At 45.4% G+C, this 13686-nt stretch overlaps 1 protein-coding gene across 2 annotated transcripts; it reads left to right on the forward strand.

Moving 5' to 3' along the window:
- Window positions 3710–11411, forward strand: C3H1orf54 (chromosome 3 C1orf54 homolog). 2 transcript variants are annotated; one of them, XM_005677681.3, is made up of 6 exons: window positions 3710–4362; window positions 5546–5629; window positions 6296–6354; window positions 6772–6879; window positions 10589–10690; window positions 11338–11411. In XM_005677681.3, the coding sequence occupies exons 1-5, from the start codon at window positions 4317–4319 to the stop codon at window positions 10685–10687; spliced, it is 396 nt and encodes a 131-aa protein (XP_005677738.1). In that variant the 5' UTR covers window positions 3710–4316; the 3' UTR covers window positions 10688–10690; window positions 11338–11411. The 2 variants fall into 2 exon arrangements, with proteins under 2 accessions (XP_005677738.1, XP_005677739.1); XM_005677682.3 differs by having other exon boundaries at window positions 10592–10690.

Below are 13686 nucleotides of genomic sequence, written 5' to 3' on the forward strand. Positions count from 1 at the left end.
CCCGGCCCAGGTTCCTTGGTTCGGTTCGGTTCAGCTTTGGTCGCTGTTTCCTTTCGTTATTTTATGGGGCAGGGTGGTAGCAATCCTACCTTTTCTTGAAGAGCTGCAGAGGGGGAAGATCCTGTTAGAAACTAAAGAAAAAATACAATGAAATCACAGGATAGAGGGTGCCGGGAGATAGGGACGGGTATTGTTCTTACTTGAATGAGAGGAAATGAACTGGAGATACTGCCCAAGAAATGAAGGTTACACTTAAAAGTAGGTGTGCTTTGAACAGGCTAGTGTAGGAAAAATACAATACGGTGTCGCTAATGAAGCTTTCATCTGTTATGACAAGCGAATAAGAAAGAAAGAAAAGGAGCCTGGATAGCAATGTTAGGTAGGTTAGAGGGGATTTTGAGTTAGAATTGGGAGTTAAAGCTGTTTGTAAAAAGCAATTATAGCTGTGGAGTTGAAGGAAAACTATCCCCCTCCCCCCACACCACCAAAGTTACTCAGTTCCCTTTATGTCATACTTCCTCTATTTATTTTCTGAAAATGAATATCAGTGGTGTCTTTTCCTCAGACTGGGGGAAGGGAAGGCACAAGGGATACATTTTAGAGAGAAAGAAAGTTAAAATGTAAGAGGGTACTGTACTTCATTTGGATGGGGGTAGGGTTAGTCCTTAGGAAGGATATTTTGGCAAAAGAGTGCCAGGATGGGAAGGTGAGGAAAACTGGAACATTGCTTTTGAGAAAGTTATCAAAGTACCCCCAAACACTATAAAAATTGTTCAAAGAGAGCCAGGCTTCCTTTCCTTCTGGAAATGATTTATGGCAATGCATAGATGTATATCCACATAAGAGTTTTACATTTTTTCTGGAAAATTCTGGAAAGCAGCTGAAGGAGTAGATTATATAGAATTATATGAGAACATCCTGGTTGGTGCTCAAGACTCTATATTGTTTTGCTTCTGAGCATAGCAATCCAGAAGAGATGTGGAGAAGACATCATCTCTCCTCTGAGCTGTTATCACAGCATCTTCTGACTTAGGAACAGGCGCCAAACCTATCTTGTTCATTAGTGTTTCCACGGAGACTTGCATAGTGCCTGGCTCGTAGTAGATGTTGAATAGATTTTTATTAACTCTCTTAAATGGTCACTAGACCATTGTTTATTTGTTCATTAACTCCCTTTATTGTTTATTATTTGTTTATTAAAACTCCCTTAAATGGTCACTAGAACAAATGGTCACTAGACCATTCAGGTATGACCTAAATCAAATCTCTTATGATTATACAGTGGAAGTGAGAAATAGATTTAAGGGACTAGATCTGATAGATAGAGTGCCTGATGAACTATGGACGGAGGTTTGTGACATTGTACAGGGGACAGGGATCAAGACCATCCCCATGGAAAAGAAGCAAAAAAGCAAAATGGCTGTCTAGGGAGGCCTTACAAATAGCTGTGAAAAGAAGAGAAGCGAAAAGCAAAGGAGAAAAGGAAAAATATAAACATCTGAATGCAGAGTTCCAAAGAATAGCAAGAAGAGATAAGAAAGCCTTCCTCAGCGATCAATGCAAAGAAATAGAGGCAAACAACAGAATGGGAAAGACTGGAGATCTCTTCAAGAAAATTAGAGATACCAAGGGAACATTTCATACAAAGATGGCCTCCATAAAGGACAGAAATGGTATGGACCTAACAGAAGCAAAAGATATTAAGAAGAGGTGGCAAGAATACACAGAAGAACTGTACAAAAAAAGATCTTCACAACCAAGATAATCACGATGGTATGAACACTCACCTAGAGCCAGATATCCTGGAATGTGAAGTCAAGTGGGCCTTAGGAAGCATCACTACGAACAAAGCTAGTGGAGGTGATGGAATTCCAGTTGAGCTATTTCAAATCATGAAAGATGATGCTGTGAAAGTGCTGCACTCAACATGCCAGCAAATTTGGAAAACTCAGCAGTGGCCACAGGACTGAAAAAGGTGTTTTCATTCCAATCCCAAAGAAAAGTAATGCCAAAGAATGCTCAGACTCCCGCACAATTGCACTCATCTCACACGCTAGCAAAGTAATGTTCAAAATTCTCCAAGCCAGGCTTCAACAGTACATGAACCGTGAACTTCCAGATGTTCAAGCTGGATTTAGAAAAGGCAGAGGAACCAGAGATCAAATTGCCAACATCCTCTGGATCATTGAAAAAGCAAGAGAGTTCCAGAAAAACATCTATTTCTGCTTTATTGGCTATGCCAAAGCCTTTGACTGTGTGGACCACAATAAACTGTAGAAAATTCTAAAAGAGATGGGAATACCAGACCACCTGACCTGACTCTTGAGAAACCTGAATGCAGGTCAGGAAGCAACAGTTAGAACTGAACATGGAACAATAAACTGGTTCCACATAGGAAAAGGAGTACTTCAAGGCTGTATATTGTCACCCTGCTTATTTAACTTCTATGCAGGGTACATCATGAGAAACGCTGGGCTGGAAGAAACACAAGCTGGAATCAAGATTGCAGGGAGAAATATCAATAACCTCAGATATGCAGATGATACCACCCTTATGGCAGAAAGTGAAGAGGAACTCAAAAGCCTCTTGATGAAAGTGAAAGAGGAGAGTGAAAAAGTTGGCTTAAAGCTCAACATTCAGAAAACGAAGATCATGGCATCCGGTCCCATCACTTCATGGGAAATAGATGGGGCAACAGTGGAAACAGTGTCAGACTTTATTTTGGGGGGCTCCAAAATGACTGCAGATGGTGACTGCAGCCATGAAATTAAAAGACGCTTCCTCCTTGGTAGAAAAGTTATGAACAACCTAGATAGCATATTCAAAAGCAGGGACATTACTTTGCCAACAAAGGTCCGTTTAGTCAAGGCTGTGGTTTTTCCAGTGGTCATGTATGGATGCAAGAGTTGGACTGTGAAGAAAGCTGAGCACCGAAGAATTGATGCTTTTGAACTGTGGTGTTGGAGAAGACTCTTGAGAGTCCCTTGGACTGCAAGGAGATCCAACCAGTCCATTCTAAAGGAGATCAGCCCTGGGATTTCTTTGGAAGGAATGATGCTAAAGCTGAAACTCCAGTACTTTGGCCACCTCATGCAAAGAGTTGACTCATTGGAAAAAACTCTGATGCTGGGAGGGATTGGGGGCAGGAGAAGAAGGGGATGACAGAGGATGAGATGGCTGGATGGCATCACTGACTCGATGGACATGAGTTTGAGTGAACTCTGGGAGTTGGTGATGGACAGGGAGGCCTGGCATGCTGCGATTCATGGGGCCGCAAAGAGTTGGACACGACTGAGCGACTGAACTGAACTCCCTTAAAAAAAATTTTTTTTTCTTATTTCCTTGCCTCTGAAACCTAAATTGCCTGTCAGACTAGGCCTAGCACACTGTGCCCAGCAATATGTCACTAAATGTTTCTACACTGAATGGAATGAAAATGGGAAGTATAAAAGCAGAGAGAAGGATAAGGTGAACTCCGCTCCGGTAGGCTAGGAGGAAGGGAACACACCAAATGACTGAAAGGGGAGAAGAGGTGTGGCATATACCACAGAGAAAGAGTACCTGCTTCCTTTCTTCTCCCATCCTGTGTGCAGAAACTTGAGAAAGAGGTGAGTTGAGGTCAGTACTTAGCAGAGAGGAAGGAACTAGTCTTGACTGAAAGTTTCTGTTGTTTTTTTTTTTAAATCAGAATCGATGCAGCAGGTGCTTGTAGAGTCGGATGGTGATGCTGACACTGCTCCCATACTTCGTAGTCTGAGATAAACAGAGGGAGGGGTCTGTTCTCACTCTAGAAAAAAATGCTTATCACTTCCACAGAATGTTTTGACTGTGAAGAAAGAGACTGTGATGAAGTCTCAGGGAGAAGGGCAGTTCTGGAGAGGATAGTCAGTTAGGGACAGTGAGAGGGAGAGTGAGCTTTTTGTGAGGACTGGGAACAAGGAAGGAAAGTAGGGGAGAGGGGAAACTTCACGGTAAGCTGGGATTTTTGTTGTTGTTTGGTTTGGCTTTTCGTTTGTGTGTTTTGTTTCAGAAAGTGGCAGCAGGTGGCCTGATTGGATCTGGTCTAGGGCCAGGGAGTCTCAGTGAACATGTTCCCATCAAAATTCACTCTGTCTGTCTAATCTGGGCCGCTGTGACTGAGGACTGCACCGGTAGTAGCTGATGGCCTAGCCAGGCAGCAAGTGGGCGGGAATTCCCCCCATGGGAGAAGAGTTGCTGCAGCTCCTTCGCTGCTTTGGAGGAGGGCAGAAGGCGGGGTAAGTTTGGTGGGAAACGCTGTAACTTCCTTTTTACAAGGCACTAGAGCAGAATCCAGAATGGATGTCCTCTTTGTAGCCATTCTTGCTGTGCCACTCATCCTGGGTAAGTCCATGTCTCTCCCTGGGCTTTTGAGCCAGGTCTTCTAATCATAAATGGGGAGAAACCATACATGGTGGGAGAAAAGCAAATGAGAGGGCAGGAGGTGCAGTTCAGTAAGGAGGGACAACACTCTCCCATCGGTTCGATGTCAGGGGCAGAGGGAGACCTGGAAATTAGAGACAGGAAATGGGGAGGAGAGCAGAGTCCTGTCAAAGAAGAGGCAGCTGGTGCGGATGGAGCCCCAGACATGGGGAGGTTCTAACAAGAGTGAACTCAGCTCGCCATCATCACAGACTTGAGTGAGAGTGGACTGAGGTGGACTCCTTGAAGGTGGAGCAGTCTGAAACTATCGAGGGAAGCCAGGGTATCTTCTCTACCGGAGAACTGGAGAAAAAGCCTTGAATTAGTAAAGACCCGGAGGGGTGACCTTTAGAATACTGAGTACTGGCTGCCTTCTGTGACAGCGTCCCAGAAGTAGCTTGGCTTCTTCCCTCCTTTGTTCCCTGTCTTCCAGGTGCTCTCATTGTTTCCTTTTCCTCCAGACTGTTGTGTCACTGCTTGGGGTTAAGAGAGCGCATTCAAGGAGTTTAGAAAACTAGCAGGAGGCCTAGAATTCCTGACTCAGTCCTGTCAAAGCCACATATTTTTAATCCTGGGAAGGAAGAAAAACTAATGCAGATGGATCATTTAGTCCGTCTGACTCATCTGAAGAAAGTGGGTGTTAACTGTGCTTTTCAGAGATATCCTGCTAGTTAGCATTGAAACGAGAACTAACGCCCAAGTTCAAAAGCCTAAGGCTGTGTGTATTAGTTAATTGTGAGGGACACTGGTAAGAGATCTCTCACAAATACAGTAGGTCTGCAGCATAATACTGAGGAGTAGATTTGGAGGTCTTAATTTCTGGTGTCTCTCTGCTTCCTACGTTTTTAAGGCTTCGTTTGGGTTCCAGTATGTGAAGCGACCCATTTTCAGTTCTGGGGATTCCCAGATTGAAAGGGCACAGAGTAATGGGCCTTGTCAGCATTAAAGAGCCCGGAAGACTGAGAAGGGTTTAGAGGCACAGAGGCAGGGAGATAAGAGAGGGGAGGCAGAAACAAAGAATACTGATAGAGCTGAGGTCAACCTCTGGTGTCCTTGTGTTGCTAAAGCTTTCCAGATGCCCCTTGACCTCTAGTCCTTATCCTAGGACAAGAATATGAGGATGGAGAAGAACTGGAGGAGGATGACTATTATCAGGTGATCTATTATTACACAATCACCCCCAACTATGGTGAGTACATATAAGGTTCTGATCCTTCACAGGCTGGAGAGAGGTTTGGGAGCTACTCAGTTCTGAGACTCTGACTTCTCCTTTTGCAATGGCATAACTAGATCAGAACTAACATAACTAACTAAATTTGGCTCTGAGCAAAAGCCATCAAACTCATGATGTTATTTCTCAGACTAGTAATCCTTTAGAAACTGGTTGAAATAATTTGAAAAATTTCAAATCTGTGCATGATTTTGGATATCAGGTTGAAAATATAAATGCATACACATTCACAAACATTTTTAACATTAGAGTTTGCTGTGTGCAAGTGCTGAGTCGCTCAGTCCTGTCTGACTCTTTTCGACCCCATGGACTTCAGCCTATCAGGCTCCTCTGTCCATGGAATTTTCCAGGCAAGAATACTAGACCTGGTTGCCATTTCCCACTCCAGGGTATCCTCCTGTCCCAGGGATGAACCCAAGCCTCCTGCATCCCCTGCACTGGCAGGCGGATTCTTTACCATTGTGCCATCTGGGAAGCCCTTAAAGTTTGTGGAATTATATTATACCAGTTAATTTTATAACTTGAGCAAACTGAAGTATTCTGAACAATTTCTTCCTCTTCTCTTTTCCGGATCTAGTGCTACCTTTCTGATTTGTGACTACTTATTTTTTTTCTCCTCCCCAGATGACTTTGGTGTGAACTTCACTGTTGATTACTCTATGTTCGAGTCAGAGAACACAGTGGTGAGTGACATCTACATGATCTTCTAGGAGGATCGGGATAGGTAGCAGTTAAAAAGAAACTAGACATTGTTGAAATGTGAATAATGAACAGGAATAAAAACTAGTTAGGTGAAGTGAAACTAGGTCGTGAATCTGAAACAAATTTGTTAGTCACGGCTGAGGATGAAGCCAGAATGCAGTAGGTTTGCTAAGACACTGAAAGGGAGGAACAGTCCTCAAGTTAAGGGAGTTGGTGAACAGGGTGGGTACATCAATCCATGCAAACATGAAGTAGGAAAGATCCCTGAGTGTAAGTCTTGGATGAGGGGTTGGAGGGGAGAAGAGGTTGTGAAGTAAAACAGAAATCTAAATAGAGAATCTATGAGAATGTTGAACGGAGGCATTGATAACTCTGTTTCCTAATCCTACGGAGGGCAGAACAGGTTGGATGATAAGGTGGAAGCATCAGAGACTACCATTAGTTATGAAACAGACCGCGCTGACCATCAGAAGCCTGTAACAGAGAAACCAGTGACAATGGAACCAGTGAGTGGACTGGGGTTAAGGGGGGAGGGAGACAGACATCCCTTACCCTGGATGGATCCCCAGACTGGTGATGTGGAGCAGAGGGAAGCTTTGGTGGATGGGGGAACCAAATAACTAGTACTACAACGCAGGTGTTCATCTCAGATTGGCCATCATTTCTTTCACTGAGATTTAATGCTAACCTTGAATACAGAACACAGGGAAGAAGAGTTGGTGCAGTTAAATTTCAGTTTAATAGTGTTTAATGTGTTTATATACAAATACAGAGTCTAGTGCTCTGTCATGTCCAACTCTTTTAGATTTCGTGGACTGTAGCCCGCCAGGCTCCTCTGTCCATGGAATTTTCCAGGCAAGAAATACTGGAGTGGGCTGCCATTTCCTTCTCCAGGGATCTTCCCGACCCAGGGGTTGAACCCGTGTCTCTTGTGTCTCCTGCATTGGCAGGCAGATTCTTTACCACTTGGCCACCATGTTTTTGTAACCTATGCGTCAAGCTGCTAAGGATGTTGCTGCTAATGAAAAAGAAATCTATGTTATTGTCCTCAAAGTATTCATAAAACTCAAGTTTACACTTATGAAACATTTGGAACAAAATGAAAAGGTTTTTAACAGTGTTAAATTGCATACAAATTTGACAGCATACAACAAACAAGTGCTTTAGACGGTGGAAGGAGAGAGATTAGTACAGGTTGAAGTTGTCTGCAAGACTCTCAGAAGATGACTGTGCTTGAGAAACTTCTTTGAAGAATAGGTGAGCTTTTGATTGGCAGTAAGTTGTATAAGGCTGAGCAATTCGGAAGATTAGTTCTTCCAAGAGTGAAAGAGCTGCACAGACAAGGAGGATAGAACAAGAAGGGTATATTTAGTGGTTGAGGTTGATTGAAGGAGATGGTATATGAAAAGGAATAATAGGAAATTAACAAATAAAATGTTCAAGGCTACATGTATTTGCTTGGTAATTTCACATATGGGAACACAGGGCCAAATTACAGAGTCTGAAGTATCAAGGTAAATTTCAGATTTATAAACAATAGGGGGCCTAGTATGTTCTCCCATGTGCTAAATGCACAATGAAAGTGGTATTTTTGAAAAATGCTTTATCTGGTCGTATGAAGGATGCAATGGACTGGAGCGAAATTAATGAGATTTGCATCCATTAAAGGTCTGGATGAGGGAAGTGACATTATGTTTGTTTGTTTATTTATTTATTCTTGGCTGTGCTGAGTCTTCATTGCTGCCAGGGCTTCTCCTTGCCGTGGCTTCCCTTGTTGCGGAGCACAGGCTCTAGGGCAAGCAGGCTTCAGTAGTTGCAGCTCCTGTGCTCCTGAGCACAGGCTCAATTGTTGTGGCCCACGGGCTTAGTTGCTCCAAGGCATGTGCGATCTTCCCGGATCAGGGATCGAACCCATGTCTCCTGCATTGACAGGTGGATTCTTTGCCACTGAGCCATCAGGAAAGCCCCAGAAGTGGCATTTTTAATGGAGCAGAGAAAAATAAACACTGAAGAAAATGCCTTGCTTCAGTGATAATTTCATATGAGCAATAAATAAGAGGAGAGTTAAAATAACTTGAGTTTAAAAAATAACTTTAAGTTTTAAATATGGGCATCTGGGAAAATGGTTGACTGAAATGGGAACTGTGATCAGAGATCACAGTGATCAGAGTGATTTAGGGGGAAGTTATAAATTTGGTATTGGCCAAGTTGAATTTACGGTCACAGCCTATGAGGCTGCTGCTACGTCGCTTCAGCCATGGCCAACTCTGTGCGACCCCATAGACGGCAGCCCACCAGGCTCCCCTGTCCCTGGGATTCTCCAGGCAAGAGCACTGGAGTGGGTTGCCATTTCCTTCTCCAATGCATGAAAGTGAAAAGTGAAGGTGAAGTCGCTCAGTTGTGTTCGACTCTTAGCTACTCCATGGACAGCAGCCTACCAGGCTCCTCTGTCCATAGGATTCTCCAGGCAAGAGTACTGGAGTGGGTGCCATTGCCTTCTCTGCACAGCCTATGAGGGTGTTCTAAAGGTAGCTGAATTAAGTCTGTGCTCCAGCTCTAAGTGCAAAGTTATGAATGCAGACAAGCTCAGTAGTTCCAGTATTTACAGAATACAGAAAGGTCAATGACTGTGCCTTTAGTTAGTAGGAGAGGAATCAACCAAGGAAAAGGAAACAAATTGATTGGAGAGGAAGGTAGAGAGCCAAATTTGTATTATCGAGTCTAGAAGAGAAAGTTTAATATAATCAGTCAAAAGCTACCAATAAGCCAAGGAGAAGGAGGTCATCGATAACCACAGAGAAAGCAGTTTCAACTGAGTGGTTGTACCAAAAACTACTTTCTGTGGCATTAGAGAGGAAATAGATTGTGAGGAAGTGGAGGGAGAGGATAGATCAACTAGCTGAGAAATCTAGTAATGAAAAAAGAAGCAGAGGACTTCCTTGAAAGTCCAGCAGTTAAGACTCTATGTTTCCAATGCAGGGGCATGGGTTCAATCCATGGCTGGGGAACTAAGATCCCCCATGCCATGAGGTGTGGCCAAAGAGAGAAAGAGAGGAGCAACAGCTAGAAAACCAAAAGAACCAAAGTGCAGTCTGAAGACAGTTGTACATAGATGGGAGGAATCGGTAGGAATGGAAAGCTGATGACTGACAGGACAGATAAATATTTTAAAGTATATAGTAGGCTCCCTTTCGGAGAAGGAAATGGCAACCCACTCCAGTATTCTTGCTTGAAGAATCCTGTGGACAGAGGAGCCTGGTGGGCTGCCGTCTATGGGGTTGCACAGAGTCGGACACGACTGAAGCGACTTAACATGCATGCATGCATTGGAGACGGAAATGGCAACCCACTCAAGTGTTCTTGCAGGGAGAATCCCAGGGAGGGAGGAACCTGGTGGGCTGCTGTCTATGGGGTCGCACAGAGTTGGACACGACTGAAGCGACTTGGCAGCAGCAGGCTCCCTTTAGATTGTAAACTCTGTGAGGGTAGGACTGATGTCTTAATCATATTTATATCCCCCTATGTGGGCTTCCCCAGTGGCTCAACGGTAAAGAATCTGCCTGCAATGCAGGAGCCACAGGAGACCCAGGCTTGGGTCTCCCTGGGACAGGAAGATTCCCTGCAGAAGGGCACAGCAACCCATTCCAATATTCTTGCCTGGAAAATCCCATGGACAGAAGAGCCTGGTGGGCTACAGTTCATAGGGTCTCAAAGAGTTAGACCCAGCTGAAGTGACTTAGCACACATGGCACCTGTGCCTGAACCTGGTGCCTCAGACAGTAAAGAATCTGCCTGCAATGCAGGAGACCCAGGTTCAATCCGTGGGTCAGGAAGATCCTATGGAGAAGGGAATAATTATCTACTCGAGTATTCTTAAAAGTTCCAAGGAGCTTGGCAGGCTATAGTCGATGGGGTTGCACAGTCGGACACTACTGAGTGACTAATATGGCACCTAGCACAGCGTCATGTGCATAGGTTAAGAAACAAAAAACATGTCACTGAATGGAGTCAGGCCTCCCTAGTATGGTCAGGAATGGCTGAAAGGCACAGGGGAAAGGACTTCTTATAGTGATGGGGAGGAGGGCTGGATCTTTCTCTAAGCTCAGAGGAAAGAAGACAGAGGTTGGCGTAAAGAGATGGTTATCTTTCCAGAGTGGGAGCTGGGTGGCAGGAGGGATGATACTAGCCTACTAGGAGGGGATGTCTGTATTTTAGCAGAGTCCAGATCTGAATGACGCTGTATCCGGTCTGCAGAGTCCTGGTCCACTCCTTCTGTCCTGGGCCCTCGTTCAGGGGATGATGTATTTCCTGTAAAAGGTAAGAGTGCAGTCACTGGCCTTGGGGGAGTTCTGAAGTTTTACCAGTATCTCCAGCTAGTGTTCCCAGCCTGGTCAATTCTCAGCTGCTTAAAGGAAGAGGGATCACATTTAGAAAAAGCTTAGCCAACTTTAAGGAGGTTTAGGAGATGTTGAGGCAAAGGCCTTTGTAATAAGAGTCATTACTTTTTCTGAACTGGGATGATTTCAGGACCTCCTAGAGCAGAAGCAGGTGGAAAGGATAAGAAACTTCTCCATTTCCAGTCTGCCTTGAGGAATCAGAGCTGGTTTCAGCCTGGTCTGGTTTAAGGTTCTGCAGGTGCCAGGGGGCAAAATGGGAGGGGCCCTGCAACCTGATAGAGTTGAGAGGCTGAAGTTCAGAAGCAGGGGCAGGAATGGTTCCCTAATGTAGGGGAGAGACAGTGGAGGAAAGGAAGGAATTTAAGTTGGTAACCACAATAAGAGGCATGAAGAAGTTTAGCAGAAGGAAGGAAAGGAGGGGGACACATCTAATAGATGTCATGAGGAAATCTAGCTCAAAATATAAAATCCGGGCAGTTTCCATAGAGGTGGGAGAACCTGGAAGGTTTCCTGAGTCCCCTGACCCTGATTTTCTGCAAACCACCTCCTCCCCCGCCTTTTTTTTAGGAGAAGGAAGACTCATTGATGGGGATTTGGGAAGAAGAGAGTGGAAGATTAAATAAATAAATGAAGTAATCTGGTTACTCTCTACTCCTTTATGAGGGCCAGTTCTAAAGCCACAACACTGAAGAGAGCACCAGGATATGTGGGAAGGATGGATTAGAAACGGAGTTTAATTCAGTTCAGCCGCTCAGTCATGTCCGACTCTTTGCGACCCCATGAATCACAGCATCCCAGGCCTCCCTGTCCATCACCAACTCCCGGAGTTCACCCAAACTTATGTGCATCGAGTCAGTGATGCCATCCAGCCATCTCATCCTCTGTCGTCCCCTTCTCCTCCTGCCCCTAATCCCTCCCAGCATTAGCGTCTTTTCCAATGAGTCAACTCTACACATGAGGAGTGAAGTATTAGAGTTTCAGCTTCAGCATCAGTCCTTCCAGTGAACACCCAGGACTGGTCTCCTTTAGGATGGACTGGTTGGATCTCCTTGCAGTCCAAGGGACTCTCAAGAGTCTTCTCCAACACCACAGTTCAAAAGCATCAATTCTTTGGCGCTCAGCTTTCTTCACAGTCCAACTCTCACATCCATACATGACCACTGGAAAAACCATAGCCTTGACTAGATGGACTTTTGTTGGAAAGTAATGTCTCTGCTTTTGAATATGCTATCTAGGTTGGTCATAACTTTCCTTTCAAGGAGTAAGCGTCTTTTAATTTCATGGCTGCAGTCACCATCTGTGGAGTTAGGTGACAGCAGACTTAGAGGGAATTATTAGGACCGTGGGGAGGGGGGTGGAACTGAAATTTTGGGAAGAACAGAGAAAAGCACCCACAAACAGGTTTATTCACAGCCTATAATTCCCTCTAATTCTACCGTTTTACCTTAACATATACAGTATTGAAACAATATGCTTGGAGAAAGTTGCAGTAGAACCCTTTTATCCTTTTTATAAAATAAGCACGTTGTTAAACAAACATAAACCATCAAAAGCTACTTAGAGTAGATTTTAAAAATTCACACCCTCTTCTACTTACTCTCCCCACCCCTACCCCGCCCCCCCCCCGCCTCTAAATATGTACCTTTTTCAGTTAGTAATTAGGGCATGCAAGGACAAACTTACAAATTTTTCCCCCTCTTTATCCTTGCGACCCTAATCAGAACTAGGCTGCCCCCTTGCGGTCTCTTCAATGTCATAGCTTTAATCAGCCCACAGTCCCCGAGTCCCGTCCCCTTCTCTTCACAGTGCTCTCAATACTGCAAGGGGAGTTCCCTGGTTGCTTAGTGGTTAGCACTCCGAGCTTTCACTGCTGTTGCCCGGGTTCAGCCCCTGGTTGGGGAACTGATATCCTGCAAGCCTCCCGGTGGTGCAGCAAAGAAAAAAAAAACTGCAAGGGGCAGTGAATAGTAAACACCGGACTTTGCCACCCTCCTTTCTTCAAATCTTCTCCAGAGGACCAATGAAGAAACTAAAGCTGAACAAAGGCATAATCTAGGAAATCAGAGACCTACCCGCCTCCCCATTCCTTGTGCTAAGTAAAATAGAATTAAGGGTACAAGGCCTGAGGAACCCGGGTAGAAGTCAGGAACAACCCGGCTGGGCTTTGACCTCTAGATTGATGGCGGGCTGGCATCTGAGCTGGTAACGTGTGTGGCGGGTTATGTAAGGAAAGGGCTGGAGGAGCCGCCCCAGTGGGAGCCGGGGAGAGGACGCGGTGTTCTCGGCAGAAGTCCCCACCCTCCTCACCCAACAGGGCAGGAGGCACCCAACTTGTAGGATAAGGAGGAGGAGGGGAGAGTGAAACAGAGACCGGGGAGTCACGAGGGCTGGGCCACGGAGAGCGGAGGGGGGAGGAGGCGGATACACAGTGGCACACGTCCATGTTCTCACACACGTTGCAGACGCAAGTCGTTGACGGGTTCCACGTGCTGCACTTGTGAGCGGAGGCGCTGAAAGAGGGGGGACAGGGGTCGGTTACCAAGGAAGAACCAAGAGTCCCACACGGCAAGGCTCACACCTCAGATCACACTACTAGTCTGCACACTCCAGCCGCGCGGCTTCAGCACACCACCATCCTATTTAAGGCCACGGGCTCCGCCCTTTTTCTCCCCTCCCTTCTTTTCCACTTTTTCCATCCTCCTCCTTTCCTCATCACCGGGTCCTCCTTGCTAGCCGCATGTAGGGGCGGAGCACAGAATACTTACCATCCAACCAATCGTCCTCCGACAGCCGCTTTATTGGCCGAACCCGTGTATGCTGTAGCAAATGGGATGTGAACGTCAATAACGAGAGTCACGTGTCACCGGGTACACAACCAATGAGGGTGCGAGGTCTGTGTAAGCAGGGGGAAGGCAC

Source organism: Capra hircus, chromosome 3 (genome assembly GCF_001704415.2).
Source record: "Capra hircus breed San Clemente chromosome 3, ASM170441v1, whole genome shotgun sequence".
Taxonomy (NCBI): domain Eukaryota; kingdom Metazoa; phylum Chordata; class Mammalia; order Artiodactyla; family Bovidae; genus Capra; species Capra hircus.